Below are 27,867 nucleotides of genomic sequence, written 5' to 3'. Positions count from 1 at the left end.
ATTGTTTGGCTAAAGTACTGCCTTGTTTTTTTTATTTTATTTTGTTGTTGAAGTTGGCTTCAATCTTTAAAGTGTTTTTATGAAGCAGAAAACTGCCTCACTTTGAACTCATCCTCTGATGTCACCATAGCTGTGAGCTGGGCGCTGACATAAATTACCATGTGGAAATACAAACTCTGAGCTAGGTACCGATGTGTGCTAAAATACAAGAGTGCCTCTTGTGTTTAAGAATATTTTTAACGCACTATTATTAGTGTCAGAATCTTTGGTTTGAGCGCCTTTGATAAGTGAAATTAGCACGCTGTTTTTCCAGTCTATGTATGGTAAATTCTTTTCCCTTTTGGGGTCAAAAAATACAAATATTAAAGGAAACTCCAAGTGTTGCTATTTGCAAGGTTACAGTGTTTGTTATTAGAACCATAGAATATGCTCAGTCTTTCAAGCAAGACAGTGTGAGGGACTACGAAGGGACAGGAAACAGCTATATTTGCTGGCAGCGTGCCTGTTTTTAACATATTGCTCACAGTGCCATCCTGATGGCACTGTGGGGAAGGACAGTTCAGCTATGCAGTATGAAAACATGCCATCATATCTGTATTTCATAACATAGCAGGAGTAAGCCAGTCACGAGTTTAAGTTAATTAGATGAGGTTCTTTGCAGGAAGCCAGTTCTGTGGACAGCTAAAAAAACTGAGGATGTTCAGTGGAATTAGGTCCCTAATCTTAATCCCCTCATGGGAGAAGCAGCCAAATGCAGGAAGCACTTTGCACAAGGCTTCCTCCAGGTCCCCCAGACATCCCACAGAGAAGCCTGGTTTTAATGCTGCATTCCTTAGCACAAATAAAGCACAGCTTTACATCATTACTTGTGCAAGACTTTGAAATGAGATTCCTATTGTACCCTGTGATATAGGTATAGTGAGGCAGTAGTGACAAGTGTTTCCCTTTATACCTTTCTTTTATTATGATGGAAACATGCCATATGTGAAGACAGAGTGGACTTTTGAGCTTAGGTAAGAAAACAACTGCCCCCATGCTGCTGTGATTACTGAAAAGAAGGCTGAATTCAGAAATATTTATTTCCTCTTTTATGCTATAGTACCAGTCCTCAAACGATTGCTTGTATGAACAGTTCTGCTTCCATCAGGCAGTTTCATTGATTGTGTTAATAAGGATTACTCTTTCCACAAGTATATAGAAAGCTTGGAGATGCTTTTAATCTCTCTGTTCATCTTATCCAAAGATATATCTCCAACCAAAAAGCTCCCAGCTTCTCAATTTTTGAATCTAGGCCATAGCTCCTGGAACTAACTAAAACAGGAGAAAAAGAAATCCAATGCATTTGTAAATAATCCCAATTAAGAATAGCAGATTTGGCCAGCTGAGGATGCCTGGCTGCGTATGGAAGCAATTCGCCTGGCTCCATCTGCTCTCACCCGACGCAGCCAAACGCAGGCTGTGAGGGCCAGTCCCTGAGGCCCCTGCAGGGCTGTGAGGTGCTTCCCAGGGACCCTTCATGCTGGATGTCCATCCCACAGAGCACGATGGATGGCTTTCCTTGTCTCAGGATCCCCAGGCAGTGAGCAGTGGAGCCGTGTGCTGTGAGTGGCTTCCAGCCCGGGTTGTGTTGTGACACTGAGACGAGCTCACAGCAGGAGTCCCCAGTGCTGACCTCACCACAAACCCAAGAGGAGAGTAGTTCCAAGGCCCTTAGTCTGTGGGGTGGGTGCAGAGGTGTGAGAGGAAGAGCAGGGGCAGCAGCTGGAGCGACCTGGCCGGTGGCTGAGCCCCACTGTAGCACTGTGCGTGCAGTGCAGGCACGAGACACCCAGGCTCTGCCTCCTCTGCAGCAGTTCCATGGTGGCCGTGGGCAAGCTGCATGTTCAGTTCATCCACATGCAGTGCTATGGAAGGGGTGAGCAGTGATATGGAAAGGGTGTGTTGATGTGTGTTAATTAGAAGTAGTCATTTAAACAGTCAGTGCGCAAGCACTGTCACTCATTTTAGCAATTGCTTCTAGCCAAAAGCAATTACATTTGATAAAGATTTTTGCTATTTGGAGGCAGGCCTGGATTTAAAACCACAAGATAAAGTGATTATATTCACATAGACTGTTGCTTCTGAAAGAACCTATGAAGGGAGGGTCTGGCGTGGAATTTTGCTCTCGGTTCATGCCTTACGTTGCTGCCTATCCTTGTGGCTCCAGATCTCCGCTGTGCGCAGCGGGAGCACACGGTGCAGGGTTTGCTCACAGGGGTTTGCCACCCACCCTTACATCTGCACCCTCCTTCCCCTACCACCTCCTTCTTCCCCAGCAGTGAATGCAGGACACTCAAAAGAAAATGCCAGGAAAGTTTTGCTCAGATCAAAGAACGGTGTTCTGTTAAAATTACTGCATTTATTTCCTTTAGAATCTTTATTTTTTCCCTTGGTTGAAATTCATTTCAAAATAGTGTGAGAGACGTCAGAAATTTTTGTACATTTTCTCCCAAAATAGAAAAAAAAAGAAGTGAAGAAGATCCTGTGAGAAATAAACTAATCCAGACAGGTCCCCTTTTCCTTTTAGAAAGGAAAGTAAAAAAAAAATCAGCTTGTCATCTTGTTCTTAGAAATTGACCATTTGGAGGGAGGAGACAGGGACAGCCTGGTGGTAGGAGATGTGGTTTATGCATGGATGGTCTTTCTCCTACTTCCTTCATCTCCCTTTGACAACATGATTCCAAAGGGGAAGATATCTTCTGGCTTGAAACACTCCTAAAATAAGCCCAAAACAACTAAATCCAGTTTGCATCCACAAGCCAGCTCTGAGAGCTTTGTAGCAAGAAGCCCATTTTCTCATTCCATCCAGTAAATTTTTTAGAAGCGAAGTTTACACAACATACCCTGAGCAGCACATCAGGCTGCCCATGCTGGGGTCTCCGTTCTTTGGATAGCCAAGTTCCCCCCATGTCCTCTCCTGGTATTTTCTGCATCACAAGTGTGGGCTTCGGGCTTCCCCCTGCAGGAGCACCATGCCATCTGGCTGCTGTGCCTTCCTAATACTCTGAGGAGCTGCGACACTGCTGGATGGGCACCTCTCCCAGACCAAGGCTCTGGCAGCTAGGTGGCCACAGGCTTTCGGGTCTTTTGAGCCTTCCAGCTGGCTCTGTGGAGCATCGTGCTGTTGTGCACCACTGCAGCTTCCAGCGAAGATAAAATTTGTGCAAAGCCAATGTCAGGATTCAGTGCGGGACATGGGAGGTAGAAAAGTCTAAGGGCTGAAATGTGACTTCTGGGCAGGTGCGAGCAGCAGCTGCCCGTCAGGAATCCTGCCCTCAGCTGGAGGGGATGGGAGCACTGGGCCTGATCAGCAGTGGCTCTGTGCCGTGAGGGCAGCTGTGGGAAGAGGAAAAATCAGTGAAGGCAAATAAAGAGCATTACAGTAAGCTTGCTTGGCAGCAGGGAGAGCTGGGGCTGGGCCTTTCCTGTGAGCAACAGCTTCTGATGCCCAGAGGCTTTTTCTTCGTGAGTCTGAAAAACTGTGTTGTGTAAAATTGTTTAACGCATACTTCTCAATTGATTTAAAATGGATAATCATCACTGCGCTCTAAATACACAGAGACTGTTGTTAGAGCTACAGATTCTTTGTTAATGCTAACATTAAATATTTATTCTGGATAAGAATAATGTGGTAATATGGGGAAGCACCTGCAATTGAACTGCTGTGATAAGGGTCTCTTCTATATGCTTCTTCTGCCAATGTTTCTCAAACCTTGCTGTATTCAGTGGTAAATAATCTTAGTGCGTTTTCTGCCTCTCTTGTCTCAAAATTTGAATGCATTTGATGCATGAATCTGTCCAGTGGCTCATAAACTCTGATTCGTGTCTTTATGGACCTGCATCTCATTGCTTAAGGAGTTGTGTCTGACAGAAGCTCCTTCTTTCCTCCAGCACTAATTGGGTGATGATAATTGGGCTGCTGGAGGAAACACCAGAGCAGGAGAAGGCAGCTGGAGCCTGTGTGAGGAAATCCAACACCATGCTCAGACTTACGGTTTTATGAAGCTCCACTTCCCTTCACTTCAGTGAGTATTACCAACCAGCAATCCCTTTCTGTTTGTTTTGACAGCCTCTTTTGTGTGGCTTTTTAAAAGCTTCATAGAGGATAAACTTTTTACTTAAAAAGAGGAAAAACAGAGTGATAAGTCTCTCCTTCTGATAACAATATACCAGGGAAACTGACACTGCATACTTTTGTTATATGCATATGAATGCTAGATACTTCATTATCTGGCATTATAGGCTGTATTTTTTAATGGGAAGCATTGGAGAACTGTGTTTTTAAATGTCTTACTGGTACGCTTCAAGCGAATTTCATTTCTTTCAACTAGTATTTGTGCTCCAGATTGGCTTACGTACTTTCAAAAAACCCTCTCCAGAGGGATACACTTCTGTGATGGGTGATTTTTTTTGTGTAATGACGCATCCTTTTCCCAACCGCAGGATTAAATACTCACAAGCACCCAAATAGGTTCTTAACTATGGAAATTCAGTGCTTCAGTGAATTATTCTGAGCTGTAATTTCTGCAGTAGTAACTTCTTGTGATTTTAGTTGCTGTTAAGACCTGTGTTGACCTGGAGATGTGATGTTGACCTTGTAAAGTCAATGATAAATTTCCATTTGCTTTAGTGACACTGAGAGTTCTCTTTCCTGGTGGTTTCAGCCTTGTACAAAAGGCAGAGTTACCACATGAGGTATGTCAGGCTGCAGCAGAACCTTTCTGTGCACTACTGAACATCCACACAGTGCAGAATCTCTTCTCTACTCACTTCCAATTCTGTTATTTAAAAGCAATATTAACTTGTCTGGCTAGAAACTGTGGCCAGTTAAATGGTGTCTTTCTGCATATCAAGTCTTTCTTTTTTGTATTAATCTAAACTGTGTATTAAACAGTGTTGTAACAGAAGTGCAGGCTCTAGGACAAACATTTTCTACTGTAGTTACTTATTCCAGAGTTTTGGTGTCTGTAGGGAGCCTTATTCTCAAATAAGGAATAGGCAGATGAAATCCAATACAGAGATGTCATCTGATAGTAGGATGGAGGTGGTTCTTCTTCAGTTCACTGAATTACACAGTAAATGAGCTGTAAGTAATTAAGTTGTGTATCCCGTGGAATATAATGGCAACAGAATATGAGATCAGTAACAAATCTGCTGTTTTTTCTATGGTTGTCTCTAAAGGGTATGTAAATCTGGAATTTTATAATTACTACTAGGACAAAGCACAGTTCTGGAGCTGTGAGTGTGAGGAGAGGGCTAAGGCTTTAATCTCCAGGGGTCTGTGGGATCAGGTTGCAGAGCAGCTCCCTGCAGGTAGCTTGGTGTTGTTCTGATTGTTAATGCAAGCAGGTATGGTGTACTGAGGGCTGAATGAGTAATTTACCTCCATGCACCTCACTTACACTTTCAGGTTTGTGATATTTCACAATAAGAGCTGAGGGTTTTCCTGTTTACCTGAGGTGTTAGAAAGAACCTAAACTTGATTCCAGCCAACAAGTAGTAGACCCTAATCAACACAAACCACAGTTATTTTTAAGGAACAAGTGAGAAAAGAAAAGCAATGAGAGATGTATTTTTATAGTAAATAAAAGATCCAACACAAAACTAAAAGCTGTGAGTGGTGAACTCAGTACACCTCAGCATCTGCTGAAGGATCCCTACAGATACAGGTTCTCCTGCAGATTAGGGCCCAGACAGATGTCACCAGGTGAAACATGCCATTTTGCAAGTGCTTTGGGCTGAAAAATCGGGAAACCCAGACTGCAGAATCTGTAGTATGAGCCCAGCTAGTACAGGCTTATGGCTCCTACCTGTGGGCTAGCAGCAGGAGCACATGCTCACATAGGACTGCACCATGACCCGTTTCAGTCAATGGGAGCTTTCCCAGCAGCCCCAGTAAGCTTAGACTGAAATTTTCTGAGTGTCAGAGTTTGCTTTGGTGGCCCTGATTAACTTCTCTCTCTGCTCTGGGCTGAGACTCAGAGCCAGGCCTGGCCAAAGGCATAGACCTGATGCTCAGCTGGGTGTGGGGCAGGCAGCAGGGACCAGGCTGTGTTCCTTATGGGATGACAGAGGGTGTTCTGGTGGGGTGAATTTCTTGCTGTTAATCTCACAGAGTGTGTTCAGAGCTTGCTTGAGGAGCACAGCCCTCATGCAACAGTGAGGTAACAACTGCTGATGGTATTTTCTTTGCCTACTTTAAACGTCTGCTTATTCCAACTCCTTTCTCTGTGCCTTAGCACCTATTTGCATAGTGCATCTAGGGAAAAAAAAATCCAAATGAAGTGAAGATGTGAACTTTAAACAGATTACTTTAATGCCATTAAAATCCTGTGTAGGAATTCTTTTTAGTCTGAGTGCTTTAAACTGGCTTTAACTTAGTTAACTTGAACGCCCCTCATTTGGGAAAGAGTTGAGGATTGAAGCTGATTAATTAATCCTCATTAAACCTTTACTTGGTATAACTTCTGTGTCTGTGTAGGCGGTCCAGAGAACTACAGAGAGATGGAATGTTGTTTAGGGCACACTTTCATTCCCAGTCCATGCATTGCCATTTGGGCATGGTACAGAACAGCTAAATGTGACTTTTTATTTCTTTATTTATTTGTTTTAAGATAAATTTCTCAGAGTCACGGTGGTACTGAGCACTGAGCACTCGTACGTTTGCTCCTAGCTGCACAGCTCTTTAAAATCTTGCCCAGAGCCTTTTAGTTTCTGCAGTCACTGCTATGCTGAACAGCTGGGATTAGTGCTGGCTTCTTATATAGTCTCAAGTATCCTCTCCATCAGATTTTCATTAAGTAATTAACTAAGAAAATAAGTTTGTTAAAGATGCTGTCCATGTCAGCTTTCCCAACTATTTATCCTAGTCTATTTTTTTATTAATCAAATGCAGTGGAATTTAAGGAAGTATTCTGAGCTTTGCATTAAGTCCTCACAGGAGCATCCTGTGGGCTGAGCGTGTGGCACACAGCGGCCGTTCCTGGCAGGTGCCTCCTTGGGGCAGTCCGTGCTGGTGCCAGTAACACACAGACCATGGCTCAGATGCTGAAAGCCTCGTGCTGCACTGCGGTGTTGGTGCACATGCACTTCCTCATCCAGCAGCAGCTTACAGCCTTTGAGACTCACCCTTATCTTTTTTCCAATATAAAATGTCATAGCATCGCTCTTGAATTTATACCAAATATTTAATGGCTAAATCACATTTTTTTTAATTCCATTTAGCAATTTGGCAGTGGAAAGGCCCTACTGTGTTCTTCCTTTGAAGTCCAAAAAAAAATAAAAATCTGGCTTTGGGTTTGCTACTTTGGGAAAAGAGCTTTGCCTTGTGTAACAGTGATCCTGCTAATGCCACGGGACGCTTGGGGGTGCGCCGTGTTTTCCTAACACAGACGTTTAGCTCATGGAGACTTGCAGAGTTTGGAAAGAAAATGAAAGTACCTTCTGGTAGGGATTGTCTTGTCATTAGATCGACTGATTTTCCAAAAGATTCTGCTTTGTGTAATGCATTATAATTATATGACAGGAGAACAGTGGAGAATATGGCATAGCATTTCCCATAGGTTTCCTTTCTGAGATAAGAAAGATAAACATTCTGCTTTGCTTCTCCAAGAAGAGGAAAAAAAAAAAAAAGCCCTGCGGTTTCCTGAGAGGCAGTTGGATGGGCGATGGTTTTGTGGCCAGGGCTTTTTGCTTCCAGACAATGATCGGTGCCGTGTGGGGAAGCGGGACGCACAAAGCGAGGAAGCCCCCGCACCGCGGTGTGTGCGCTCGGCTTCCTGCACCAGCTTATCGCCCGCGGTCCCTGCGCACCGCTCGAGCCCGGCAGCGCCGGGGACAGCGGCTGTTTGTTTTTCCAGGGCTCTCCCTGAGCTGGGGGAAACGAGGCAGGCTTTGGCTGGATCTCACTTTGTCCCTCGGTTGCTGCTACTTCATCTCGGTCAGGAGGAGCGGGACCGAGGTCTGGCTTAGGGTATGTGTAGCTTGACTCTAAATGACCCGCCTCTGTTTGAGCCGTGACACTCAGGCCAGGGAAATATTTTGGCTGACTGGCTTTCCTAAAGTACGGAGGCAATCTCTGGTTACAGAGCGAAGCCGGCAGCAGCGGTGCCTGTCCGTTTGTTTCACTCTCTACGGCGCTGTTGTTCTCTGTGTTGTGCAGAGGGGAAGAAATATCCAGGCATCGCTTTCCCGTAGCAGCTGGGAGATGTGTGCTACCGTGCTCGAAAGCCCGGGTGGGTAAAAGCCTAAGGAAGTTTAAATGGGAGGTGTAAAAATCACAGTACTGCTCTCAGCTGGTGCCTAGTGGGGCAGTGCCAAACACAGAGGGGTGATCCCCGCAGCAGCTTCAGAGCTTTTCACTTCCCTGCGGTTTTGCTCCCTTGTTTTTCATTTATAACTTCTTTTATTATTCGCAAACCAAGTTTTGTAATGCACTGACATCTGCTGTGTGTTTGACTAATGCAGCCACTAAAGCAGTGAAATAATCCTCACTGCCTGCACATTATGGGACTCTAGAAATAAAAGTTAGGAAATGGGGGGCCGGATGGTTGGAGAAGCAGCAGCCACCCTGCTCTGTATCTTAAAACTGTCCTGCTGGAAGGAGGGGCACAGACGTACGTTGATTTCAGTCATGCAAACAACGGTTCTACTGACTGTAGTTGCTGCAGTCCGTGAAGAGCTACATTTGCCCATTTTCTCCTCTTTTGGTCTAATCAGGAACGTGGTGATGCCCTGACATGATGGACAAATGGTCCTGAGATAAAATAACTTTTCTGCTAGTTTTCAGGATCACTGAAAGCAAAATTCAAAGAGAAACTGTGAGTGAGTAACCCCACAGCCTGCACGGGAAGCACTGCGGCTGCAGGATGGGATCAGTGCGTTCTTCGAGGTGCAGGAGCTGCTGCTTAGTGACATCTGGGTAACGAATCTCACAAATAAATAGCACCAAAACTTGCTGTTGATCTAAAACTTGTTTTCAAGTGATTGATTCCTGGCAGTGGTGCAGGGAGGCAGAGGGACACTTGAAGTTGAACCAGAGACGGACTGTGTGTGGCCAAACCCAGGTCCCAGCCCATGCTCCTGGCTGCCGTGCATTTCAGCTGGACATTTCAGAGACCCAGGGCAGAACTAATCAGAAATCTTTTATTGAAACAGTCTGAAATGGGAAACTGACCTTTCTCCAAATGAATAGTTGAACAGTTTTGGGTTTTGGAGTTTTTATTTTGTTGTTGTTGTTTTTCAAAGCTAGTGGTATTTCTAATGAGAATCTGGAGCTAAGCTACGATTTTTGGCTATGTTGCTGCTGAAAATATTTTTTATTAAAAAAAAAAGAAAAAACTCATTTTTACAACAAATGCATTTTAATAGCTTCAGGAAATGATCTCTTCTACAACAAAGATTCAAAATCCCACAATCTCTCTGGAAAGAGAGGAGCCTCCTAAGAAATGACTTCTCAAAATACAGGCTTGTACTAGTTCCAGGAATCACAGACCTGTGAGGTATGTGGTTGTCCCTCACACAGGTCTTGTACAGGTAACATGAAGGTGGAATGGCTCTGATGTGGACAAGACTCTGTGCATAGATGTTCAAGCAAGAATGGATAAATGCCTTTTTTCTTTTTAATTCCAGAACTGATCTAAAAACTGTTTTTGTAAATGGTATAGTTTACTAAAACAAAATAGGTTTCAAATCTGCCAAAAAGTGTAATTTCACCTTGTGATATTTCCTAGCAAATGTGTGTGATGGCTATAAGGCCACAACAGTCCTCAGTTAGCACCTCACCAACAAAAAGAACTGAAACAGAAAAGTACCTTCTCGTTATGAAGAGTCTCAAACAGTAGGGGAAATCCTCCTCCCCTTGAGATCAACAGGGAAATTCCTTTTCAGCTTTGAAAAAACCAAAATATAACTTCCTATTATTCTGAAAGCCCATTAAAAAGCTCTGGCTCACTTCGCAATCTTCCCACAGGCAGCGAAAATAGATACACCCCTTATGTAAAAATGCATCTCTTTAGATCTTTGCAGCAATTGTACAGGGTTTGGTCCTCAGTAGTAGTCCAAAACACTTTATTGAGGGCACAAAGCAAAAATGAGGTTAAATGACTAGAGGAAGATCTAACTGCAAGTAAAACTCTGCTTCGTGCCTTGCAGGAATGATGCTATTTGTAAAACGCTTGAAGTGCCCAAAAGGTGACATGCTGTTTAAAAGCTATGTGTTATTCCAGTTTGTAGCATTACCTGCTAGAGACTTATGCTTTAAGCAGAGTGAACGGTTGTAATCATTGATGAATTAACTTATTGGGTCATGCTGAGCCTATTTTTCCTCATCAGAGTCATGCATAGGGCTGCTTTTATTCCTTGATATGTACTGCACATTTTCAGGGCTGCTCTCTCAAAGGATGTTAGGATACACAAAGCACTAGAAGCTAACAAATCATACAAGGAAACAGAAAGGAACAAAAAAAATAATTAAAAAAAAAAAGCAGCCAAACCCCTTCATTTCCTCTGCTATTTATTTAAGTCAGATAAAATCAAGGCTAAAAACATCCAGCCTTTCTCCCTGCCCATTAAATGGGAACCACAGCAGAAGAAAAAGTTCTAATTTTTGTGAACTTGAAAATTATTCCGAATATCTGCTGAATATTTCAGCATGCATTCAGTGCAGTACATGCTTCTGAAGTGGACATTGTGAAGCCATTGAAAAGCACAGGCTCAGTATTCAGCTATGTGGCACATTGGCTAGTAGATTTCTCATGCAAATATTATTTGATATTTGCAGCACCAAAAAGGTGGAGGTGGAAGCTATGGAGCTAAGTGGGTACCAGAAAGGATAAGGAAGAAGTTGCATAATGTTTTTAAATAATACAAGTGGCATTTATATTCTGAACCCTGCTGTTGGGGCATTGCAGCAATTCCTATAACCACTGAGGACTCATGCCCTAGAACACCCATGCTCCTGGGCAGGTTTGGCATGTGCTGTTCTGACAAAGCTCTCCAGGAGTGGGTTGAATCTTTGGAACTTGGGGCAACAAAGGGTGAGCCCTTTCCCTTTCCAGCAAGCATCATCTCCGCAACCAGCCCTGCATCACAGCATCAAGCAGGGCTTACAGAACTATGTCCTGCCCTGCTCGTGGAAGTGCTGCTGTCTGCCCAGGCTGTGTTGCTGGCCTGGGCTTCTCACATGAACCCTTGGGACACGGAGTAGAATTGCTTGTGCGTGGTATGTGCTGGACTCACCTGTGGGGCTAAGTTGCCTCCAATCACTATTCCTGTAATGGCTTTATCTCCTTTATTTGTTGCAAGGGGTATCTACAAAATGGATGAAAAAAAGTAAAACAAGTTAAAATGACATTATATGTATGTGAACAAACTGTAATAAGATGAACAGGCTGGACTTTTGTCTACATCTCAAACTGGATTTGAACCAAACCCATTCTGAGAATCTAGGAGAGTTTGGTTATTTTGTTGTTGTTTGGTCTGCTCTGTGTTTCCTTGCTCTCATTGCTACCAAGAGTAGCAATGCTGAAAAGCTGTGAGTAGAAATGCTGGAAAGCTGATATGCTGGTGCTTCTGGCCAGGTCAAAAGGAGAATGGGCTGGAAAAGCCATGTGTGCTCCCCAGTCTGGTAGATTTCCAGTTCAGGTTTCCTTAGTCTAAAGGTTGGAATAAGATTGAGACAGACAAAAAGACCTCAGGATGATTATCCAGATGAAACTTAACTTCTAGAACTGAGGTGACTGAGCTTAAACTGAAATATTCCACATCTGCAGGGCTTCTGTTCTTGCTGTGGAAGGAATTTCAATGTTTTGGTACTGGACTGTGCTTCCAAGGTCACCACTTTGGGGGGACAGTGCAGGGACTTATCAAGTGTCCAGGGGTCAGATCTGCCTACACCATGTCCTGCATTTCCAAGTCTGGGGGAACTGTACGTAACTTCAGGTTGGCTTTAGCCAAAGCTTAGCTCTTTTCCTCCGGAAGGAAGAAAATCACTTCCACTGCATCATTTTTAAATACATTCTCTAGAGGTTGTACGTGGTTTGATCCAACAAAGCAGATTTGTTCTCAGCTCAAACCTAGCTATGTAATTTGAAATCTTACAATCTTTTTAGAAACATAACAGTTACATTTTAAAGGAAACAAACTGGTGCTTCTAATTGTTTTGAAGTGTAGTATTCAACAGAAGCCCAGCCCATGTTTTGGGGCAGGTAAACCCAGTGCACCAGCTGCAGCTGGGGAGCAGGGAGATGGTGTCACCATCCCAGTTCCCTCAGGTGCCAGCATGACACTGTGGCAATGCTGAATATCCCTTCCAAATATGGACTATTTGCGGCCATTCTAGCTCTGATGGGGATGTGAATGCAGTCTGTGCGGTGTCACCTTAACTCTGCCCTCTGGATCTGGCAAGATAATTCTCCTGAGTGTTTCAGCCAGAGCTGCAGTTCAGTAAGAACATGTGAGAAGCCTGCATGTATGTGGAGTTGCTCACAAGTTGCTCATGTAGGTAACATGTACAGAAACTTGAAACGTGGTCAGTTTCATTTTAAAACCAAGGCACCCTGCTCCGGGCTAACCTAGCCCATTCTGCAAACGCTGGCAGAGTCTGGGGCATCTGTACTTGCTTTTAACTGAGCCGAACTGCTGCTAGTGGCTTAGAGATGGAAGAGGAGCATGAATAGCATGGTCATAATGCAGGCAGCCAAATGGGAGTACACAAGTTAATGTGACTGCTCATGGACATCTCCGTACCGCTTTGCTCTCAGGGCAGCACCTTCCTTGCAGCCTTCAGGGGGTGGGCAGAGAGCGTGGAGCATGCCCCATACAAACTCTCAAGAAGCTGCTAAAAAGAAGACTTAGCACGCAGGTATAGTGTCCAAATTCAGTGGCCCTAATGAGTCATTGTGTGCAACTCTCTTATACTAAAATTAGCATAGCTGCAAGCATGTGAAAGCATGTCCCATCTGGCCAGCTCTGCTGTCGGAGCGGGAAGCCCCCGGCGTGAGATCAGCATGGGTACTGCTGGTGCTGCAGAGTGAAGTGCTCCCAGTGCAGTTTCTCTCAGCCTCACAGTTCACGAGCTGCCCAGATGCAAACCGCCTTGCTGCTCAGATTGTCTCTTTAAGAAGGCTTTTGTCAGCAAAGGCTCCTCAGGTGAGGAGCTGCTCTTCTCCGTCGTTAACACTGCAGTTATCTTGCTGCAGTACAGTGCATCTGCCTCCTACATTTAGGAGCTACTTGTAACCTGAATAACCTTTTCAAATACCGTTTCTTCAAAGCAGTGACACCCTGGGCTCCGGATGAAAACAGCCTGAAGTAGTTACGTGATCTCAGAGAGGACTCACAGCTTAGGTTTGGGAGCTGCCTGCTCAGAGAAACAGGGGAAGGCACAAATTCTCTTTGATGTTCGTTGGAAGCTCTTTTTCCTCAAGTCTTTTCCAAATCATCAGAAATCTGCACCATTTTCCCTTTATGAAACACTACAGTTTTTTAGACAGTCTGAACAGGTGTGCAGGTTTTTGATTACCTAAAAGCAGCACTCTGTTCTAACAGTATATCTCTGTAGCAGCAGCAGGAGGAGGCTGACTTGGCTCTAATTTTGTTGTACAATACCATTAATTTGCAACTTCAGGGTGATCTGGACATCACTGGACTTGTATCATCTTTTTTCTCTCTTTTTTTCCACCCGAGCTTTGTAGAAAAATAAGCATCAATTTCTAAGTGCTAGAAAGAGCAGCTTGCTTTGGAAGTTGCCAGACTGACACAAACGATCTTTGCTTTGAGCTTCCTAAAGAGACATAATTTCTACTTTGTCTGAGAAGCAGAGGCCGCCTTGTTTGTTTTTATTTGCAGCATTCGGCAGCAGTGCTGTAGGCCACGAGCTGCAGGACGGCAGTAACACAGGATTATCCTGCGGAGCCGTAACTGGCGAACCCATAACAGCCAACCTGAACTCTGCTGCGGGCTGCCATTTAATACCACGAGAAACTGTTTGCATTTCATCATGTAACCGGTTGTGTGAATTCAGGAACCTTCCCCGGATCAGGCTGTGTTTTCAGATGAAAGGAAGAAACTACCGAGCGGCAGAGTGAAACGTATCGTTTGTTTTCCTGTAGGCCTGTCCTCCGAGCATAAACAAATACACCGTAGTGAGAGCTGCAGCTCGGCGGCAGGAGAAGGTGGGCACAAAAGGAGGAATATAACAGGGGCGAGGTTGAGGCTGCCCTTTCTGATGAGGCAGATTTCTTTGGTACCAAAACAGTAGGAAGAGATTCCAAATGGAATCGGACAGAGTACCTCCACGGTGCCTGCCCAACGGTGAAATCCTCTCTCCTGATCCCCTACCCCTTCCCTCTGAAATCTACATTGGAATCAGTATAGAACTGAGCCCATTGGTGGCTGTTCCCTCAGGCCCTGTTAGATCGGCCTTTATTCAATGTGATTTCAGCCCGGATCATAATGAAGTGATTCTGTTCCTCATGAAGCTCACATTATGGATGTACAGCCATCAGGGTCTATGGCCTGCTTAGTTTTTCCTGTAAAAACAAAAATCCTCGTACGGTGGGGAGCTTGTACAAACAAGCCTGAAGCTACCCGAATTTTTAGCTTTGCACTATAAATGAGAACCTAAATTAGTCACTGCAGAACTTACATGCACCTACATACGGTCAAGCTTTTGACAATGAGACTCATTCATGCAGAAGAAGACACTCGCCAGGTGAATAACGCGAGCAGAGGGCCCCTGGGTGCTGCTGGGGATCCCTCACCGGGAGCGGTGCTGCGCTGCGGTGCCTCGGGACGGGCCGGAGCCGGGCTCCGAAGACGAAAGCTTTGCGGGCAGCTCCCGGCGTAAAGGGACGGGTGCGCGCAAGATTTTCTCCCGGGAGGGCTCTACCGAAGCCGCGAAGATCGGTTCTGCGGCAGCCGGCGCCGTGCCGCCCCGCACCGAGCCCCGGGGCCGCGTACCGATGCCGCGTTAGGCGGGGGAGAGCCGCGTCCCAGTGTCCCCCGGTGGGTCCCGTCCCGTGGGCTGGGGCCCGGCTGCGGCTTCCCGCGGGGCTTTGTGTCGGTTCCCGTGAGCGCCGGGGTGCGAGACGGGCCGTAACGGACGGCGTCTACGTGCAACCTTATTTCACGCGTTTGTTATGGGAACAAATAATCCGTGGTTTTAAAGACTAATAGTATCGGGCAGAACAAGCGGGAAACAAAACAAAAGAAATATATATATATAAGGGAAAGGGAAGAAGCTCGCAATCCGTGCTGCGCGGTAACTCCCCTTTCCCGGATGCTCTGCTGGCCGGGCCGAGGACGGGAAGGGCTCCCGCAGCCCCGCGCCGCCCCGCAGCCGGTCCCTGTCCCGGGGAAGCCGTGCTGGATGCCTCCGCTCCGCTCCCCGTGGCCGTGCCCCTCCCGCCGGGCTTCTGCTGCCGACCGGCTCGGGGCTGCCGGCGGCGAGCGCCTTCGGGACCGCGCGGTACCGCGGCCGAACAACGGCGCGGGAGCCGAGAGCCCGGCCCGGCGTCTGCAGGAGGCGGCTCAGCTGCGCCGGCCGACAGGGAGCCGCAGCCGGCGGCTGTCCGCCGCACGCTCGTTTGCGCTCCGTGAGGGAAAAAAAATTACAAACAAAAATGAAGACGAAAAGAAAAAGAAAAAAAAATCGTTTATAAAAGTAAGTCCGCCACATTTTCAAACTAACCAACCTGGAACCTTCCAGGTAGCAATCGGCTCCGCTGTCTGCACGGGGTGAGTAGAAAAAAAACAACAGCTCGGGTAGCAGAGGCTGAGCGGTGCCGAGCGCAGGGCAGTGGGCAGCACAGCTCTGGACTCAGCGCTACTGCTTCTGGGGACACAGTGGAGGATGCCGCGCTCTGATCGGGGAGGGGGTCCCCCCGGCGCCGTACCGCGGAATCGATCACGACGAGGCCACGGTTTGCAGCCTCTCTCGGGTCCGCGGCCGGCGCTGAGCCCCACTCCGTCCGTCTCCCGCCCCGCCGTCCCGGTGCTGCCCGGGGACAGCGGTGCTCTGTCCGTGTGCGGGCAGCGGGAGTCCCCTCCCCGCCGCCCCGTCGCGTCCCGCGCTGCAGCCTGTCCTCGCCGCGGCGGGACGGGACCGGGCACCGCCGCCGCCGCCTTCCTCTATTCTGCCTCCCGCGCCCGAGGGTGGTTGCGGGCGCGGCTCCGCTCCCTCTCGCCGTGCCCGGCTTCGTCCGCCTCTGTCCGCCCCTGAGAGCGCTCCTTCCTCAGGTACGAACCCGCCATCCCCGCCCGCTACCCGCCCCGGCTGCTCGCGGTGCTCCCATGCGACGTTTGCGTGAGAAGCGGTGCGGCCTCAGCTCCGCGCTCAGCCTTAGCCTCGAGCCCGGCGATGCCGCTGCCCCGGGCGGGGCCGAGGAGCACCGCGGAGCGCCGTCGGGGCCGCCCGAGCCCCGCGCGGGGCTGCGTGCTCACCTCGGAGCTGCTCGGCCCTGCCGTCCCTGCGCCGTCCAAAATGCCCCTGCGCGGGGCTGCAGAAGGGGAAAAGAAAAAAAGGAGAAATTCAAAACAAAACAAAACAAAACATAAAAACCGAGCAGGTCCTGAGCCCCTTGGATGTCAAATGTCCTCTGTGTGCGAGTGGGCCCTGGAGAGGAGCCGCGCGCTCGGTTTTGGAGTGAAAAAGGAGGAATGAGCCATTTGGAGGAGGTGATGACACACGTAGCAGCGCTGTTCCACCTGCCCCGGCTCTCGCCGCGGAAATGCCTGCGAGGGGAGCGCCGGGAGCTGCATGGGTGGCCGCAGCGAGAGGCTCGCCCGGCCCTGGGGAGCCCCGCGGCCCCGGCCCGGCGGCACACACAGCTGGGGCCGGCTGCGGGAGCGAGGTGGCCGGGGTCGATCTGGGCCTGGGGGTGGTGCGGGGCGCCGAGGTCTGTGTGCCGAAAAAAACGGTGTCTCGTTGGTGTGACCGCATTTATGGAGATCGTGTTTTAGAACGTGATTTTCTCTATGGATGCGAGATAAGTGATCAACCTGCACGGCTGTAGGCGAAGGTGCAGAAATTTATTTTAATCGACGAATACAACAGCTCCCGAAGGGCTATTCAATTTCTCCCCTGCAGTTCGTTCCAAACGCCTCTCCCGGAGAGGGGAGCAGGACCCCTGCGCACCTCCCCGGGCACACGCACCGGGAGCGGCCGAGCTCCTACGGGAGCCGCGCGTCGCGCCGGGAGCGCCGACGGAGAGCTGCCGTCCCTCTGCGCTTCGGTTTGGGCTTGGTTACGACAAGTGTTGTAGCACGAGAAGCGCGCGGGGTGGGGAACAGCACTTGGCAGCTGTCCCAGAAAGATGAAAGTGGGGCTGGGGACCGGGCGCGGACCGCAGCCACCGGGCTGCGCGTGGGACTCAGAGGGGCCGCGCTGCTCGACGGCCCCTTGCCGTGAGGGGAAGCGCAGAGCTGCGCTCGGGTACGGGCCCGGTTCCCTGCACGAGGCTGCATCCGCAGCCCCGGCTCTGTGGCCGACAGAAGCCGAGGGAACGGGGCCGGCCCGACCCGTTGCCGGGGCGAGGGCTGCTTCGGAAAACCGTCCGAAGCATCTTCTGTCCTGTCTGCCTGCTTCTGCGACTGCGAGTACAACAGCGCCGTTAACGATTCTTAGTCACACGGCACCTTTTCAGTTCAGGCTTCTATACCGCTGCTCGCGGAGGCTTCACCTGAAGGCAGAACAGCAGAAGGAGAAGGGCGATCCTCGGGGATGCGTGCGAAATAGGGGGGAGCCCTGCGGGGAGGAGCGCCGGGGCACCACGGGCCCTGCCCTGCCCTGCCTCTGCTCTGTTCCTGCCCTGTCGCTGCCGCGGGGCTTCTGGCGGCCCGGCGGCCGTTGCAGGAGGGAGAAGGAGCTACCCGGCAGCCCCGCTCCGTGCCACACGGACAGCGGAACCGAGCGGCAGGAGCGCTCCCAACCTCCCTTCGCTCCCCGAGCGCGGCCAGGGGCCAAGACATATAAACGCGGCCGCGTGTTGCGGCTGCACTGTCACAGCCACCGGGCAGGGCCAAGCGCGGCGGCTGCCGTCCGCGGGACAGCTCCGAGCCGCGGGCCCGGGGAGGGCGGGAGGGCGGCGGCGGTGGGGGCGGCTCGTTCGGAGCCCCCCGCCCCCCTCCCCCCACCCCCCGGCGGCGCGGCCGCACCGGGGCGGTTCCAAGCCGCGCCGCTCCGCGGGGCCACGTCGGGCCGCGTGCGCGCGGGGCCGAGCGCCGTGACTGCGGGCTGAACCCGGCCGTGCCCAGCGGCTCGGCGGCGATAGGGGAGCGGGTTCCTGACGAAAGCGGAACTCGGCCGGGCCCATACAAATCAGAAAAGAGCCCGGCCGCCGCGGCAGAGGGGAGCGGAGCCCGCTGGGGCAGGGACGCCGCCGCCGCCGCGCTGCACGGACCTGCGGCGCCGCGAGAGGCGCCGAGCGAGCTCCGTCCCGGGAGGGACGGCCGCCAGCAGCGGGTCTCCGCACCCGCACCGCTCCGCACCGGCACAGCTCCGCGCCGGCACCGCCGCGCGCGGCCGCGGGCACCATGATGAGCAGCTACGCGGACGGCGAGGAGGACGCGGTGGCGATGCTGGCCCATGACAGCGGCGGCAGCAAGGAGCCGGAGCGGGGCAAGGAGGAACTGAGCGCCGAGAAGGGCCCCGAGAAACCGGACCCGTCGCAGAAGCCCCCCTACTCCTACGTGGCCCTGATCGCCATGGCCATCCGTGAGAGCGCCGAGAAGAGGCTCACGCTGTCCGGGATCTACCAGTACATCATCAGCAAGTTCCCTTTCTACGAGAAGAACAAGAAGGGCTGGCAGAACAGCATCCGCCACAACCTCAGCCTCAACGAGTGCTTCATCAAGGTGCCCCGCGAGGGCGGCGGCGAACGCAAGGGCAACTACTGGACGCTGGACCCCGCCTGCGAGGATATGTTCGAGAAGGGCAACTACCGCCGGCGGCGGAGGATGAAGCGGCCCTTCCGGCCGCCCCCGACTCACTTCCAGCCCGGCAAGAGCCTCTTCGGCCCCGACGGCTACGGCTACCTCTCCCCGCCCAAGTACCTGCAGTCCACCTTCATGAACAACTCGTGGCCGCTGCCGCAGCCCCCCGCGCCCGTGCCCTACGCCTCCTGCCAGATGTCCGGCGGCAGCGTCAGCCCCGTCAACGTGAAAGGACTCTCGGGCCCGGCCTCCTACGGCCCCTACTCGCGGGTGCAGAGCATGGCGCTGCCCGGCATGGTGAACTCCTACAACGGCGTGGCCCACCCGCACCACCCGCACGCCCACCACCCGCAGCAGCTGGGCCCGGCCAGCCCCGCTCCTCCCGCCGCCCCGGCCGCGAACGGAGCCGGCCTCCAGTTCGCCTGCGCCCGCCAGCCCGCCGAGCTGTCCGTCATGCACTGTTCCTACTGGGAGCACGACAGCAAACACAGCGCCCTGCACTCCCGCATTGACATCTAGGGAGCGGGTCCCCGCCGCCGCCGCACAACGCCCGCTCCGGCCGCGCTCTCGTCCTCCGGCTGCGGACGTCCCTCTCGCCGTGCCCGCGGGCAGCTCCCGGCTGGCGCGGTCTGTCCGCCAGTCCGTCTGTGTTTGTGTGTGTGTCTGTCTCCGGAGAGGCCTCGGGGTTGGCTTTTTTGTCGCCGTATTTCTTGGGGGCGCGGGGGACGCGGTGCCAACAGGCCGCTGCCCCTCCGGACTCTGCTTCTTTGTGACTCGGCCTCCAAACGCTCGGGCTCAGCCTGCAAGCAGCGCGGTCTCCCCGCCGGGCCCGCTTGCTGCCGGCCGGGCTCGGCCTCTTCCTCCCTCTCCTCTTCCTCCTCGGCCGCACAGCGCGGCGCTTCCGCGGTGCCTTTCCCCGGGCAGCGCCGGGTGGGACTGCGCGGTGGGAGCCGGGGGGGCCCGGGTCCGCTCGTGGAGGCTCCGACCACGGGAGATACGTTTTTTTAAGGAGACGATGTCCTCTGAGGTCTTACAAGAAATTTTATGTAGGTCTAAAAAGATATATTTTGATGTTATAAAAAAAAAAAGAAAAGCAAACAGAAAAAAAAAAGATGGTTTCTTATGAAATCTGAATATTTCTCCGTGCGCATAGTATAATTGATAATGAAAGTTTAAACTAGCTCGTATTTTTGCCCCCAAACCTGGCCCGAAATGGATTTCGGTAGGTTGTGCTTTGAGTGCTCGCCCATTTTCTTAAAACGTTTTGATCCTTCGATTTCACATAGATGAATGTGAAAAGAAATAGCGTGTATAACACAGGGGCCAGTTCTTAGCGATTGTGTAAATGTCTCTGTAAGCTGATAGATGCTGCGACGTAGTACTGTTTTGGGACCAACTTCTCTAGAGTGGCCTAGCACTTTTAATGTACTTTCTAGCCTTGTAAGATCTCCAATAAATTCCTTTCTCTTAATATTGTATTGTTTTTCTCCGTGACGGGGCCGCCGCGTGTGGCTCCGCCGCGGGAACGCCGCCGCCCCGGCTCCGTGCGGCCCCGCGGGCACCCCTGGCCCGTCCCGGCGCTCCTCCTGCCGTGCCCCGGCTCCGCTTTCGTTTCTCCCCGCTCGCTCGGGGCCGCGGAGCGGGGCGATGCAGCGCAGCCCTTCACCCTCCCGGCCCGGCCGTGCTGCTACGGAACCGGCGGACCCTCCGGGCCTCGGGCCGGTGCCGGCGCTGCCGCCGTCCGTCGCTTTCCCCGCGGCGCCGGAGGCCTAAACAACGGCGCTCCGTTGGCCCGAGCCCGGCTCCCAGGCGCGCTGCAGCCTCCGTGCCCGGGGAACGGGGCGTCTCGCGGCCTCGGCACGGAAACGGGAGCGGCGTTCGGAGCGGGGCCGGGGAGCCGCCCGGCTCAATGCGCGGCTCCGTTCGGGGCGCGGGGGCTGCGGGCCCGGCTCTGCCCGGACCCGGCGGGGTGGGAGCGGGTCCGGATCGAACCCCAGCACCGGTGCCACGCGAGGGGAAAGGGCTGTGCGCTCCGAGCCCCGAGCACCCGTACCCCGCGCTGCCCCAGCTCAGCCGCGCCGCCATCGCGTCCGTAGGGTGTTTTCGCGATCGTTTTCTGTATTTTATAAACACAGGCGGCACCGAATGTAAACTAGTGTCGTTCAATAACAGCCGCCGTGTGCGGGGCACGGCTGCAGCCCTCGTCTCGCGCAGCCCGGGCAATCCGGTGCGGAGCCCTCGGTGGAGCCGGGCTTGTCCTGCCGCTGTCGGGAGCGACCGCGGCTCAGGTTCAGTTCCCGGTAACCCGGGTAGGGCTCGGCGGTTCCCTCCCGGCTCGTTGCTGCCCGAGACGACGGGGACTGACCCTGCTCGCAAGTGCTCGGTCCCCCAGCTTGGGCCGCCCGACAGTCCCTCTGTCCCGCGGGGTTAGGCTCAGGGCCACGAGAGTGGCCCCAAACGGGCCGAACCGGGTCTCTCGCCCATTCGTGCCGTCCCCAGCCCCTCTGACCGCACACGGAGCGGCAGACTCACGGCTTTGCGACCCGTACGAGACCTTGCTATTTGACGACGGCCAGAGGGCACCGCGCATCCCCACTCTGGCCGGGATAGTCGTGGCCTGGGGGGGGGGGTAGCCCGGGGCAGGGGGTCTCGAGGCCGCGGTCTCGACCGAACTGCCGCCTGCCCGTCGGAGCGGCCTCGGCTTTACGGGCTTTATGCGACCCTGGCGAGAGATGAAAGCAGAAGGGCGACGACTGCGTCTCCCTGCACGGAACGGGCGTGGAAGGAGCCTCCCCGAGCCGCCGCCGGAGGGGCAGCGCGCTGCGGCCGGCCCCAGGGGAGGGAGGGCTCGGTGGCCCGGGGCTGGGCGGGCGCCCACCACCCCCCGGCTGCCCCATAGCGGTGCAGGGCCCGGAGCGCTCTTCTGCGCCCGCCCGTTTGTCTTCTTCTGCCGCCCTTCGCGCAGCCGTCGGGCCTTGGCAGCGCTCACCCCGGGAGAGCCCCCGGCCGGTTCGGCGCGTCACAGCTCGGCTCAACTCGGCTCGGCCGCTGTGCCAGGGGCCGGGATGCCGGAGGCTGCGGGGCGAACAAGGAGGGCCACGCAGCCTCTCTCACCTTGCGGCCCCTCCCGCCCGACCGATCGATGCCGCCGGATTCCTGGTATTCTTGTCCGTGTTTTAAGTGGTGAAAAAGTCATTTCCAGTCCCATGGTCCGCGTTTCACCCTGAACTCATTGAAAAGAGAGTGTGGGGTCAGGACTGTTTATTATACAACCAATTAAAACAGGAAAATATGCAGAGGCTTCATTCAGAGAGATCCGGCTATTGTTAAGTCGAAAACGATATTTTTGTTTCAGAAATAAAAAAAATACATTTGTTATTTAAAAAACCGCCACTCCTCCTGTGACGGCCGCGTCCCGGCCCGGCTCCGACGCCCCTCTCCCCACCGCCGCCGCCCGCTGCCACTCGGGGCTGCCGCGGGGCTCCCGCTCCCACCCGCCCCGGGGTCCGGCTCCACCAGGTGCCGATGCAGCCTCGGGGCAGCCCGACGGGAGGGGAGGAGGGGGGCGCAGCGGGCACCGGGGGTTCTCTTCCCGGCCCCACCGCGGAGCCCGGGGCCGCCCTCCCGCAGGAGAGGCCGTGGGCAGCGAACCTCGGGTGGGCGGGTGCGGGCTGCGGGCGCCACGAAAAAACCCGACGGTACCGCGGGCGATGGCCGGGGCCGGGATTAGTTCAGTCGGGAGTCCTCGGCCGCTGAGACAGGAGCAAGGCGTGCTCTTCCTCAACCCTTCGAGTGCCCCACGAGCGGCCCGGGCCGGGGGCTCCGGGGGAATTCTTCCCGGGGGGACGCGGTACACGCCCGTACCCACCCGCCCCAGGCAGCCCCGCGGTGCGCTCGGCAGCGGCCTGGGAGGCGATCATCGGAACGGCCGCCCGGTCCGGCCTGATGCGGGCGGTTTATTTTAGTCCCTGTGCTGGATTGAAAACATTCGCTGTGTTTCTTGTGGTTGTTTACAGTCTGTTGGTCCCGACATCACAGCGCCCTTCTGGAAAAGTCTCGCAGTGCTCAGGGAGAGGGAAACCAGCACAGAAGTGACTCAGAAAGCATGATGGCAAACGGTTAATCAGATCAGAGACAGGGAGGCGGAGGTAATCAATGAGTTTTCACTTAGAGTTTACTTGGATGGACATCTTTTTCCTTTTTTCCTCTACAAGTTTATAAACCACACGGGGCTCTCTGAGCCAAACCAGCAGCTGCGGGGCTCGCTGGGCTGCTGGCAATCCGTTCCGAATGAACGCCGAGTCGCCCGAAGCAGAATCCGCCTTTCAATGGAACCTCGCGTTGGTCGCGGCCCCGGCGCACGGAGCTCACTTCGGGGGCAGCGCGGCGGCCGTGGGGCTCCTCCGGGGACACCCAGACACGTGGCACCTTACGGAGCGATGCCATCTCTGCCTGCTTGGCTTGGGTGGCCGGTCGGTGCCAGCACGCAGCCCGCGTACAGCCTCTGTACTGGCCAGGTAGAGTCCGGGCACAGCCCCGCACCGCCCGCTCTCGGTGTTCCGCCCCGCAGTGCGGGCGGCTCCGGGTACCGGGGCAGAGCCGCGTAAGCGCAGCAGCTCCGCGGGCAGACGGCCGTGTCACCGGGCTTCGTTTCATTCACTTCTCCCTCTCTTTAAGGAGATTTTTCACACTCAACGCGCACAGACCGTTAGGCGCGATTACGGAGTAACGGGGCAGCGCTCCTCATTTCTCCTATACGCGATATTCGATGTAATGAGGCGGCCCGGCGCTAACGCCGTCGGGAGAGCGACGCAGACCCGCACGCTGCGCTCCTGCCCTCGGGACAGCGCGGCCCTCCTGAGCGCCGACGGCTCTCTACAGGGAGCGGAACGGTGGGGGCTGCGGGCCGGGGTCGGAGCGGGGCCGGGGAGCAGCTCCCAGACCTCCCCAGGCAGCGGTGGCCGCGCGTTGCGGTCCTTTTCTCGCGTTATCTTTGTGTTCCGCGAAAACCCAAACAAGCAGTGAAAGGACAGGGGAAAGTCGAGCACAGCGCGTGGGATAATGCCCGGAATTATCAAAAGCGGGGAAAAACAAAAAGGAGTCATTTCGTTGTCGTCCTTTTATGTTCTTTGTTTTTTTTTCCCAGGTGTTGCTTTTAACAACACGCTCAGAAAACAACGAAGCGGGAGGAGGCAGGCGATGCGCTGAGCTTCCTCCGCTCCCCGTCGAGGGAGGGGCCCCGCGGGCGCTTATCGGCGCCCTCGGGTACAAACAGTGTCGATGGGAACAGAACACCTCAGCCTCGACAGAGAGGAGCGGAGGACACGGGGGGGGTGTGGGGGGGGCTGTCAGGCCCCGGCTGTCCGCGTAACAGAGCCCGCCGTCACCGGTCCGAGGCTGGGGGGCCTTCGGGGACAGCCAGCTTTCAGGAGTTCGAGGCTTTGGCAGCCCGAGCTCTGCCCCGATCCGTCCCAGCAGGGGGGTGCGGTGCTACGGGACCGGGATCGCCGGGGGAAGGGCAGCGGGCCGCTGCCGCTCCGTCGGGGGTGCCGGCTGCAGGGCCGCTCCCAACACCTCGCTGCTCCTCCGGGACACGGGGAGCAGCTCTGAACTTAGTGGAACGATTTGTAGCATCCCCTTAGCTGCACTTCCCTGATCCCAGCGCCCGTACAGGAGCTCCGGCTGCACCCCACGGTGCAGCCCCGCTCCTCTCCCGGCGGTGGGCTCGGCCCCGTTGCCGCGTGTGGCGGTGCCGCGCTCGGACGGCCCTTCCCGGGACGGCAGCGGGAGCCGTCGGTTCAGCGTCCGAGGTCCGCACATCTCTGCGAGCCATCGCGGAATGGATTTTTCCCTCCCCGGAGTGGGAAGATTATTAGGAAGGGGATTACAGGCAGGAATGTCTGCTCACAGCGCTGCGGGCACTGTCACATCGCGGTTGGCTTTTTTTTTTCTTTCTTTCTTTCTTTCCTTTTTTTTTTTTCTATCAGTTTTTCCATTCCTTGAGGAAAGTTTTTCAGTATCTGAATCAAAGTGCATTATTCCAACTTCTTTTCTTTGTTTTGTTTTATCTCAGCCCTTTTTCATGTTTCCATTTAAAAAGTGACAGATTTGGTGGAGCTCTCAACTGTTTCCCATTAGAGGCGGAGAGTTCAACCGAGTGTCTTTCTGATGTTCCCCATTACCCGTTTGGGACTTTAAAGCCGCACACGGACTAACGAGCCGCAGCCTCGGGGCCGCCGGGCACTGCGCGCTGCGGGCGGCGGAGCGGAGCGGGGCCGGGAGAGGCGCCCGGGGCCCGGGTGGGGCCGGGAGGTGCCGGGAGGGGATGGAGGTTGCCTCGGGCAGCCCACGACCCGACCCGGCCCGGCGCTGCCCCCTGGCGGATCCCTTGTCCCGCGCGGTCCGTCGGGTTCAAGCAAACGAGAAGGCTTGTGACTGCAAAACGTGGAAAGGGAAAGAAAGGGGCACGGCTCTGGGAAGCGGCAATGCACTCTCTTTCCTTGCACTGCTCGCGTCCCGAAGGCACGGGCCGGATGCCGGCAGCAGTACGCGATCCGTGCAGCGAAGAGAGCCGAGTTCACGCTGAAGCGGGGCTCGGGGTGCTCTCACTTCACTAGCTCCTGCACGGACGCTCAGACCCCTCGTTAGATCAGCCGCTGTCACTTCTTCGAAAAAGAGCTGAGTGTCCGTAAAGTGTTTAAAGAAGTAGTTCGCTGCAGCGAATCCCAGAGAAAGCCCGTGCACGGGGCGAGCGTCCGCACCACGAGCGAGGGCAGAGCGGCTCCGGCTGCGCCGCGGTGCTCCCCCTGAGGCGGTCCCGGCCCCGGCTCTGCGCTGGGGCTGCGGGGGTCCCAGCACCGCCGTGCGGAGAGGGCCGCCCACCCCTTCCGTGCTGCCACGAGGGCATCGCAGCTCTCCCCGCAGCGCGGTGCTGCGTGACGGAAGGGTCTCGGCCAGGGAAGGTGCCGTGGTGAACAGCCGCGTGTGCGCACGTGTCCCGGGGCTACTTCTTATTTCTCTCTTCCACTTTGTGAGTGGCAAAGACAAGAGCAGGGCCCAGATTTGGAGAAGAGTGGCTTGAGGTGTGGAGGTCTGCGGGCTGGGTCTGTGAGGAGGCTGTCACGGTGCTCTGGGAGTTGCAGGGGTCCTCCATCAGGTGGGGGAATTCTACTGTGGTTATCTTTATCTCTATCATTGTATTTATTTGCTTCTTGCTTGAGACTGGGGCATTGCTGCAATAACACATAGCAGCCACAGCCCGTGGGATACCCCAGATAAATCTTTCCATACTTTCATGGTGTTGCCCACCCCGAATGACAGGTAACCTCACTCATGGCCAACTTGCTTGGACTGCAGGCACCGCACCTTTGTTGGCACAAATCAGAATGGAAATAACAAAGTCACTGCATTAGGTATGGATCCCTACTTCTGCAGATATCTTTGCTGAATAGTACTTCTTTGTTACACTGTGCCTCATGTCACCATAGTGCAGAACTACCCTGATCCAACTCTCAGGATCCGAGAGCGGGATGAAGCAGGTCCTTTCTGGCAGCCATTCGTTGGTTGCTGGCTGGGAACGAGGATGCAGGTTGCTCTGTGTGAAAGGCAGTGGGGAGGAGTTGGGTGCAAAGGTGGAGCCTACGTGTGGCTGTGTCCTCAGCCCACTTGGAGGGCACCGAGCAGTGGATTTGCCACAGTGTGATACCGGTTTCTGTATCACTTACACCGCAGCTGAAATGTGAAATGAGCTCCATGTGGCAGCAGCCAAAGAAAAGAAAAAGGGAGAGGAAAAAAAAAAAAGAAAAAGAAGCACCCTCCAAAAGTTTCAGTTATCCCTTGAAGCTATATTACAACATATACTGCCCTAATTGAATCAGTGTGAGAACTTTTCCACTCCATTTACTGCTTGTCTCTGTCCTCCTCTCTCCGGGGATGCACACATTTGATACAAAGATGTGCAGGGGACACCCACACCTAGAGTAGGGTTTTAATATTTGGTTTGTTCTTTAACTGCTGAAGAGGAGATGTCGGCTCTTACATGCCTTTGGCAGAATCAATTACAATGTTCACCCTCTTCTCCCTTCTTTAAAGTCTTTATGCCAGAGTGTGAGGCAGAAAACATTTGAGTAAAGACTATCAGCTCTGAGCTGAGAAGACAATGGAGTTACTGATCAGTTCTAGTGAATTTATTGGGGTGAATCAATACACCCCTCAAAGACTGGCAGTGGCTGTGAGGAGCTGTGGGCAGAGCTGGTGGTGATGGGGATGGAGCGTGGTCCTGGTGTTGCTCCAGCCGCAATCGTCCTCATGCAGAGCTGTCCCTGAGTTCTTTCCCACCTGCAGGACAGCAGGCAGTGCTCACTGAGCACAGTACATTTACAAGACATTCTTAGATGTAGGCAGAAAATCTCTGCACATTTCAGAGCATGGGTGCCATTAGGCAGCACAGAATTTATTCACAGCTCAGAAAGCGTGAGCAACTGATACCCAAACACTCATCTGTTCTGTAAGTATTCACATGTGCGAAACAATACGTGATCCACAAAAACATATGGCTCTTGTACCAAGTACACGGAATCAAGTTGAATTATGAGGACTTTGAAAAGGTCTCTGAAATGTCCAGCTCCGTTTAGTGCAACAATTAAAAACAGATAGATTGTCAGTATGCATAGAGCAGGGTTGGAGTTAATGCAGAATGAAAGAAATGAGGGAGAGGAGCACGAGCGGCAGGAAGGGACCAGGAATGAGTGTGGAGATTAAATGCTGTGGGGGTAGGGAGAGACAGAAAGAGAAGGGAGCAATGGGAAGAACTGAAAAGAAAAAAAAAGAGCGACAAAGAACAAGGAAGGAAATATATAATAGGAAATAGAGAGTGGCAAGAAGAATAATGGCATT

General features: G+C 53.3%; 2 protein-coding genes across 2 annotated transcripts in view; both read left to right on the top strand.

Moving 5' to 3' along the window:
* The first annotated feature begins 15,970 nt into the window (after positions 1–15,970).
* The window catches only part of LOC136056028 (vesicle-associated membrane protein 2-like), a 149,828-nt gene continuing 137,931 nt past the window's right edge, over positions 15,971–27,867 (top strand). Inside the window, exon 1 of the mRNA XM_065747985.1 lies at positions 15,971–15,980. The gene's annotated coding sequence lies outside the window, so the exon portion shown is untranslated. The remainder of the gene's footprint in view (positions 15,981–27,867) is intronic.
* On the top strand, positions 18,574–19,542 carry FOXL2 (forkhead box L2). The gene has a single exon (XM_065748155.1). It carries the CDS (start codon positions 18,574–18,576, stop codon positions 19,489–19,491), a length of 918 nt encoding a protein of 305 aa, XP_065604227.1. The 3' UTR covers positions 19,492–19,542.

Source organism: Cyrtonyx montezumae, unplaced genomic scaffold (genome assembly GCF_038088225.1).
Source record: "Cyrtonyx montezumae isolate F1298 unplaced genomic scaffold, pur_monq_1.0 scaffold_5, whole genome shotgun sequence".
Taxonomy (NCBI): Eukaryota; Metazoa; Chordata; class Aves; order Galliformes; family Odontophoridae; genus Cyrtonyx; species Cyrtonyx montezumae.
Note: the sequence above shows the minus strand (reverse complement) of the source record. Positions and strands in the feature narration are given on the sequence as shown.